Source organism: Poromitra crassiceps (assembly GCF_964638095.1).
Source record: "Poromitra crassiceps genome assembly, chromosome: 4".
Classification (NCBI taxonomy): Eukaryota; Metazoa; Chordata; class Actinopteri; order Beryciformes; family Melamphaidae; genus Poromitra; species Poromitra crassiceps.
The window spans coordinates 17,377,291-17,385,934 of NC_139626.1; the positions used below are offsets into that span (position 1 = coordinate 17,377,291).

General features: G+C 45.3%; 1 protein-coding gene across 1 annotated transcript; it reads left to right on the forward strand.

Moving 5' to 3' along the window:
* Nucleotides 1-1,091: 1,091 nt before the first annotated feature.
* LOC310775642 (bone morphogenetic protein 2) lies at nucleotides 1,092-6,197 on the forward strand (the record flags this gene model as incomplete). Its single annotated transcript, XM_083635798.1, has 5 exons — nucleotides 1,092-1,386; nucleotides 1,681-1,820; nucleotides 2,151-2,267; nucleotides 4,915-5,095; nucleotides 5,785-6,197. The coding sequence occupies 5 exons, from the start codon at nucleotides 1,092-1,094 to the stop codon at nucleotides 6,195-6,197; spliced, it is 1,146 nt and encodes a 381-aa protein (XP_083491924.1).
* Between the last annotated feature and the right edge of the window lie 2,447 nt (nucleotides 6,198-8,644).

An 8,644-nucleotide genomic window follows, 5' to 3' on the forward strand; every position in this document is an offset into this window, starting at 1 on the left:
ATAACACACAACTCATACTGATAACAATGGATAATGTGACAAGCCCATGATGTGGACAAAACGTCCGCGCACATCATAATGGGAAAACTCTGATCAATTAAGACTCAAATTAGGCTTATTGGTTTTAGAGAAGGGGGTGACGCACCCGTGTAGAAAAGAGAGCTCATATTTTATTTTTTATCTTCAATAAATGTCATCACAAATGTGTGTTACAGTTAGCCTATATCATGAGAATTGTGCCATAGCTTTATAGCCTATATGATGAATGTCTATTTAAATCGTTTATTCATTCAATCATGATATTAATAACAAACCAATAGCCTAATTAAAGTTGTGTTACTGATTTCAAACGTGACTCAACCCATCAGGATGATGATATGATGATAGCTATCTTCTCAACATGCGGCTATTATGAAATACTAATATGTGGTGTATACTCTTTCTCTCTCTCTCTCTCCATCTCGTGCACTGCTTGATTCCTATTAGGCTCGCCCGCTGCTCGGGGTCCGTCTCGCCCGCCGACCCTGCAGCTTGCACCCGCAGCTCGGCCAGCTGCGTGGCTTTGCCTGTCACAATGTTTATGACAACATCAGTGCCCATGACATCATCAGTGATGTCATAAGATGAGCATGCTCTTTTGACATCACTATGACATCATCAGTGGGACAAAAATGTAAACAGAGAACAGACAGAGATTCCCCACTTTCCCCTTTTATAGCTATAGATAGATGATTCTCTCCATATTTCCCAGCTGGTTTCTATCAACGGGAAATAAGTCAAAAGAGAAGGCTCTCGGGTCATTTACACCTCGGGGATGTGGAAATCCTGTGTGTGTGTGTGTGTGTGTGTGTGTGTGTGTGTGTGTGTGTGTGTGTGTGTGTGTGTGTGTGTGTGTGTGTGTGTGCGTGCGTGCGTGCGTGCGTGCGTGCGTGCGTGCGTGCGTGCGTGCGTGATTGTTTATCCACAATCAATCACTGCTCAATCATGTCACGGTGTTGGCTGCATACTGCATACAGGGACGAGCTGTCATCAAAGGCAGCGGCTCGCCTTATCACCGACCGTGCCTCACGTGCCCAGCTCAGTCCGCTAACATGACGACAAGCTGCGTCTGGCTCGTGCTCGCGCTCCAGCTCAGATGGCTCTCTGCGCTCAGCGGCACGGCGCGGGGGAAAGACGGCCCTTTGGATGCGGCGCAGACGGCGAACAAGCGGCTGGACGAGCGGGTCCATCTGAAGGCTTTGCCCCGGAGTCCCGCGTCGGCTCCGCACAGGAAGGCTCCTCAGTTCATGTTGGATCTTTTTAACGCGGTATCGATCTCCAGCGGGACGCCGAAAAGCCAAAAGGAGATTCTGGAGGGAAACGTCGTGAGGAGCTTCGAGGATAAAGGTGAGTAAAACCTGTCCAAAAAGGACAGTAACGCACGGGTTATGTTTCTGTTTTGGGCATATATTTAAGAAAACATATTTAGTTGACATATAAGTCACCCTAAGCGTGACCATACAGCAGTAAATATTAAGGATTTGAATGCGTAATTGTCACCCAAACTTACTTTACGCACCATCACGCGTGGCTTTTCCCCCCTTTGTGGAGTGGATTAAAGCGTATTAGACGCAATAGTTTTTGTTTATTATTACAGATCATTGTATCTTCCTCCCTAAACTTGTGTGTGATGTTTCCCAGGTCATGCCGGAGAGAGGCTTCACTTCTTCAACCTGTCGTCTTTGGGCAGAGAGGAGAGGATGGTCAAAGCGGAGTTCCGCTGGTTCAGGCAGAAACAGAAGTTTTACCTCGGAAAGTCGTACGGGCCTCATTTCTACAAGGTGAGATATAAATAGGCTATGTGATATGTGATGATTATGTATGTCAATTGACAATGTTTGCACTCTTACCCCAAATGTGATCTTGCAGATTGTATCTTCATTATTGGTCCAACAAGTCATAGTATCGCAGAAACTTATAAAAGTGGGTTTGTTTAGACTCTAAACAAACCCACTTTTATGGGTTTGTGACTCTAAACTTTAGAGTCACAAACCCACTTTTAGACGTTTTAATGGAGTAATGCACTTTGACATAGCCTACTCTAAAACACTGCGTAAAGCTGAGTAAAGCTGAGTGAAGTGACGTCAGTGCTGTGTGGAATGGATGCTCAGGTGGATTTGTACGAGGTGTTGGACAGCCGTGTGAAGCCGTGGAGAGGAAACCTCATCACCTCCAGACTGGTGCCCTTCTACACCCAGGGGTGGGAGGTCTTCAATGTCACTCAAACGGTGAGAGGTCTCCCCTCTCTATCTGTTTCTGTGTGTGTGTGTGTGTGCGCGCGCACGTGTCAGGGTTCAAGTTATGGGATGGTGGGGGGGGGGGGGGGGGGGGGGGGCTTGTGGGGGTTTGGCCCCCATAGAGAGAGTCCCCCATGGTCAAGAGCACCTAGCTGTGGGGTCTCTCTATGTATTTTTTCCCTCCAAATAATGCATTTTTTTCAATGCAAGAATTAGTATTAGAGTAAAGTGCACTAAAACTATGTTTCATTAATATTTATTTTTGTTAGTTTTTGATTTATACGTGCATTGCAGACACAGTAAGCAAACAGAGACAGTTAAATTTAAAGTTAATTTAAGTTCAGCAATTGTGTGTCTGATTTGTCAAATTAAATTGTTGTATTTGGGGCATCCGGGTAGTGTAACGGTAGATTCCCTACCTACCAACACGAGGGTCACAGGTTTGCGGCCCCATGTTACCTCCGGCTTGGTCAGGCATCCATACAGGCACGATTGGCTGTGTCTGCGGGTGGGAAGCCGGATTGAGGGTATGTGTCCTGGTCACTGCACTAGCGCCTCCTCTGGTCGGTCGGGGCGCCCTTGTTCGGGACAGAAGGGAACTCTCGTAACGGACAAGCCCGTCTTTTATTGTCACACGAACACCACAATACATGCATGCGGCCACAACACACTCATGCTGACGGTGGCCGGTGAAAAGTGTCCTCTGCATTTGATTTGATTTATTGATTTTTGCACTGTAAAGACAATACATGCCAAGCGTATTACACCTGGAGGGGAAATTAATAAAATACAAAACATTTCAGTGCTTGGAGAGGTAAGAAACCCTAGAAGGGCTTATCGAGAACCTCACCATGTAAAAAATATCTATTTATATATATTTCTAAAAGATATATATATTATAACCAAGGAGATAGTACAGATAATAATACATAGATAGTACAAAAAAATAAAAAATAAAAAAAATAAACAAGACTTAATTGACCAATACATCAAAAGAAATAAAAATTACAATGGCAACAGAAAAAAAATTAACACAATTCCATTGAGGACAGATGTTCTTTTAGTTTTCTTTTGTAGACGGGTAGGGAGGGTGAGCTGTCCATCAGGTGGATATAGTTGTTCCATAGGATAACACCTTTGTATTTGATGGATAACTGCCCTCTGGTGGTACGACAAAGTGGAATATGCAGGAACTTAGATTGTCTAGTAGTTCTGGAGTGAATGTTTGAGTTTTTAAGAAAATATTGTTGAAAATGATATGGAAGTGTGTGACCCTGATACTGAACCTTGAAAAGAAAAATACATGTTTCCACAATGTTTATGTTATAAACAGTCAATATTTTTAATTTAGAAAATAAGGGGGCAGATGTGACTGTGGACTTGGAACTAGTGGCTATTCTAATAAAACGTTTCTGAATTAAATGGAGTTTATGTAGGTATGTAACCCATCCAGGCATGTCCTTTCCTCCGGGAGGCAGGCCAGGAGCAGTGGTCGCTTTCTCGTACAGCGCCCGGGGACCAACTTCAGATGTTGTCGTCACTGGTCGGATGACGATGACGATCTGATCTTCTGCATGTTTTTTTTAGTGGGGGGGGGTTATATACGGAGGAACCCCCTGGGGGAGCACGGGGAGAACATGCAAACTCCACACAGAGAGAAAGGCCCTTACGACGAGATACCCCACCTGGGCAGTAGGCACTGAAGATATGGGGGGGAACACAACCACAGCGCCCACAGTGTCCCAGGCGAGAATCGAACTCAGGACCTTCTGACTGTGAGGCGACAGCTCTACCACTGAGCCACCGTGCCTGAACTGGTGGGAATAGCGTCCTGCCGGTGAAGCTCCCCGCCGTCAGGTGGAAAGAAGCGGCTGGCAACTGCGGAAACATGTAGTGTGTGTGTCTACGGAAATAAAATAAAAAATATATAAATGTAAACATAAACGAAGGCTTCTTGTAGCTTTAGCTCGTTTGAATGTATCACTCGTGAGACAGCGCATCAACATGTCAGTAGCAGGAAACACACTGAAGAACTCGCTTGACTCTTGTTGCTGTGACATTACCGTAATGGACACAGTACAGCGCAAGCGCATTAGACTACCGTATATACTACCGTATATGAAAAGAAATAAAATAAAATGTATTATATCAGATGCAAATAAGTAAATTATATCATGGCATTATATATCGGCAGGTGGTGACGTGGAGGTGAGTGAGAAAAGGAGCAAATATTGATGGTTAAGAGTAAGACTGAATGATGACATCACTACAGTCTAATCCTAATGTTAATTTAAAATGAGATATTCATCTAAAGCTAGCTTCAAAAGGCCACAATTTTTGGGACCCTGGTGTGCGTGCGCGACTGCGCCTGTATATGTGTGTGTGTGTGTGTGTGTGTGTGAATGTGTGTGTGTGAGTGTGCGCGTGCGTGTGCGCGCGCGCGCGTGTGTGTGTGTGTGTGTGTGTGATGGTTGGTTGGAGTAAGAGTTTACCCGTCAGATTGCATGACAGTCCATATCACTCTCATTCATTCCAAAGGATTCGGTTAATGAATGAAATCTGTTTCATTTCATCTATCCAATCTATTTATTATCTATTTTTTATTTATTTATTATCCAATCTATCTCTTAAACACCAGGTGTCCAAGTGGATCCGTAACAGCGAGGAGAACAACGGCCTCCTGGTGGTGACGACACTTCCTGGTAGCTGGCTGGGCTCGGGGGCGGGGCAGTACCGCGGGCTGGCTGACCGCAGCGCCTACCTGGTCATCTTCTCTGATGACGGGAGGACAACGGAGGCAAACCAAACCTACAGCCCGGGTACGGTGGTGGAGATTGGAGATGGTTTTCATTTGTGAGGAGTGATGTGTGGAAAATGGATTTTGAGGATAGTCGCCAGTCTGCTACGGCAAGGTATATGCACTAGGGGTTTTCAATCATGTGCCGTCATGACCTTCATGTCATGTAGTCTGCGGGTTTTCATTCTAAGCAAATTAATTTGGTTGATGGAAACTTGTTCTTATTATTTTTTTAACTCCATATCCTGGTGTTTACAGAGTAACTATGAGCACCAAACCAAATCGTATGTTTGGTGCCAGTCACCACTTGTTGTCCTCTATAGAAGGTGACATCACCTGACACCAAAGATCATGCAGACAATAGCAGATGGCCAGTTCAGTTGCATGCTGTTTACCACTAGATGTCAGGCTTAGTTTACTTTAGGGTTTAGTTACTTTGTCAAATACAACACAGTTATCTAAACTCTCTGAATATCAGAACATTTTGGGCAAAGTTGATTTACTCGCCAACAGTAGTAGGCATGCTTATAAGCAACTGACTTCATCAATTTTGATGAACATTTGAGGTGGAGTTTCGGAAAAGCATAAATGCCAAGATAGTGTGTTTCTATTGGGCTCGACCGTGTCTAGGCAACAAAAACCACAGGATGCAGTTCTACTCTTTGATCTATGAGTCTAGTCTACCCGGATCTGATCATCTTCTGTCCACAGGACAAAGCCAACATGCCGCAGCACCTGAGAGCCATGGTCAGCGCAGCCGGAGGAGGCGTGCCGCCCCGGGCTTCCTGCCGCGCGGGCGCGTCCAGTCCTGCCAGCGGGTCCCGCTCTTCGTGGACTTCGAGGAGATCGGCTGGTCGGGCTGGATCATCTCGCCCCGCGGCTACAACGCCTACCACTGCAAAGGCTCTTGTCCCTTCCCGCTGGGCGAGAGCCTCCGGGCGACCAACCACGCCACGGTGCGCTCCATCATGCACGCGCTCAAGCTCTCCGGTGACGACGTGGCCGCGCCGTGCTGCGTGCCCGACAGACTCCAGTCCATAAGTTTGTTGTATTTTGACGATGAGGAGAACGTGGTTTTGAAGCAGTACGACGACATGGTGGCGGTGAGCTGTGGCTGCCACTGACCAGCACGTCTCCTGCCTCTTTGGGACTATGAGTGGAGGCTGGAGTGGATGTTCACTTGAGTTGACTAAAAAACACTGTAGGCTATTTCCGTGCACATGTTTAAAGACCCCCTAAAGTCATGTTTCAACATGTATATAAAATACTTGTATTTACTAAGTAAAACATTTACTTGTTAAAATCCTTAAAATGACTTCCCCTACTTCTGCCTCATTAAAAATTCCAAAGCAACCAATCAGGGTGATCTAGAAGCTAAGTAGCCAATCACAGCATACTGTACAACCCAGGCTTTCAACACATTCTCACTACCAACTCGTGACAAAGTGACGACAAGAAGGGTTCCTGACTGATCTGCAGTATGACGAGTTGGGAGTGAGAATGTGTTGGGCCTTTAACTGCTGAGTACTGGACAGTGATTGGCTCCAATATTCGTGATGTCACAAATCTTGCGAGTTGAAAACTGCCTTTTGAGTGAGCTCAGAGAAACTTTCCACTTTCAGCAGATGATTGTGGAAACTGGAAACAGCCTTCTAGTGTCAAACTTGGCACAGACATCATTCTGCACAGTGAAGCTCAGACATCCAACTGAAGGAACAAGAAGAAAAACAGATTTTTTTTTACTTTAGGGGGTCTTTTTTAAATATTGTACTATTTTGAGAAATAAAACAATCCTAAACTATGGGTTACTCTTCTCCTATACCTTAGGCCAGGGTGCATAGGCTACTACTTAGTAAGTCAAAGTAACACTTATTGCTTTAAAAAAAATTGACCCAAGTATATTTGTGTTTATTAGTTTTTTTGTTTGTTTGTTTTGTTTGTTTTTTACATTTATATGTGTGTGTGTGTACAGGTACATAAAAGCTACTCAATTACAGTAATGAGAGTAAATGCAATTAATTACTTCCACCCTTGTGAATTACTATCGTATTGATACTGTAGGTTGAGAGGGGGCGATGAAATCCAATAGTCATCCTTATACACTTTCATTGTACTAACCTCTTGTGAATGACACACTAATGAAGTTCAACTATTCATCATTTTACTGAGGTCCCCTGGAACCTCCTCGAGGGCATTGATTCTCAACCTTTTTCATATCAACGACCTCTCATTTAGAACCACGGACCCCCATTTGACGGTCTCCCAGACGCAAATCTGATAATATGTAGGTAGGTAGGTAGATACTTTATTGATCCCGAAGGAAATTCAGGTAGCAGCAGCTTACATACAGTTAATAAAAACACACAATAGACACATTAAAATACACCTCGTAAAAATTTATAAAATAATTGCATAAATAGAAATAGCAGACTTTGGTGGATTGCTGTGCAAGAGCCAAAACATAAAGTGACTGAGTGCATATAGTAAAAGAGTAAAACAGGTGTGGCTAAAGGGACAAAGACACACAGCAGAGACAACAGAGGCATACAGTGGAGCAATCTCAAGTTCTCACTTCCCCCGCTGGGAAGAGTTAAAAAGCCTGATGGCTCTGGGGACAAATGACTTCCTAACTCTGTCTGTTGTCCAGCTCAGTGACAGCTGAACATGCTCCCCTGCCCACTATGATGGTGTGTAGTGGGTGACTGTTATAGTCCATGATGGGCAGCAGTTTCCTCAGAGACCTTCTCTCCGCCACCTTCACCAGAGAGTCCATCTCACTGCCGATAACAGAGCCAAAGGACCCCAAGTCTCCTAAGAAAATAGAGCAGACTCTGCCCCTTCCTGTATAGGGTGCCTGTGCGTGTGCACTCCACCTCCACATCAACCCCCTCGATGAAAACTGGTTGCATGGGTGGCCCCGCCCTACGATAGTCCAGCAGCATCTCCTTTGTCTTGGCTGGGTTCAGCTGCAGCTGGTTAGACCGGCAGCATGCCACAAAGTCACTCACCAAGCCCCTGTAGTCCTCCTGCCCACCCCTAACACACCACACGGTGGCAGTGTCATCTGAAAACTTCTGCAGGTGGCATGTCTCTGAGTTGTACATGAAGTCAGATGTGTAAGAGTGAAGAGAAAATGAGAGAAAATGGTCCCTTGTGGTGCACCTGTACTGCTGACCACAGTCTCTGATGTGCAGCCCCCTAGCCTGACATACGTGAGGTATGTTATCCAGGTCACAAGGTGTGGGTCAACTTGCATCCTGGCCAGCTTCTCTCAGTAAGAGGGGCTGGTGTTCAATGCACTTGAGAAAAAAAAAAGATTCTCACAGCACCATCTCCCTTATCCAGGTTAGAGTAGGACCGATGAAGTAGGTAGAGGATAGCATCATCTACACCCACCTTCTCCTGATAGGCAGTGTGTCCAGAGCATGTTGAACCTGAGGTCTGAGGAGACGGAGGAGCAGCCGCTCTAAGGTCTTCATTGAGATGTCAGCACCACTGCTCCAAAGTCATTGAGCACACTGGGGTGCCCTTTCTTAGGCAGAGGGATGAGGCATGATGTCTTCTACAGTAT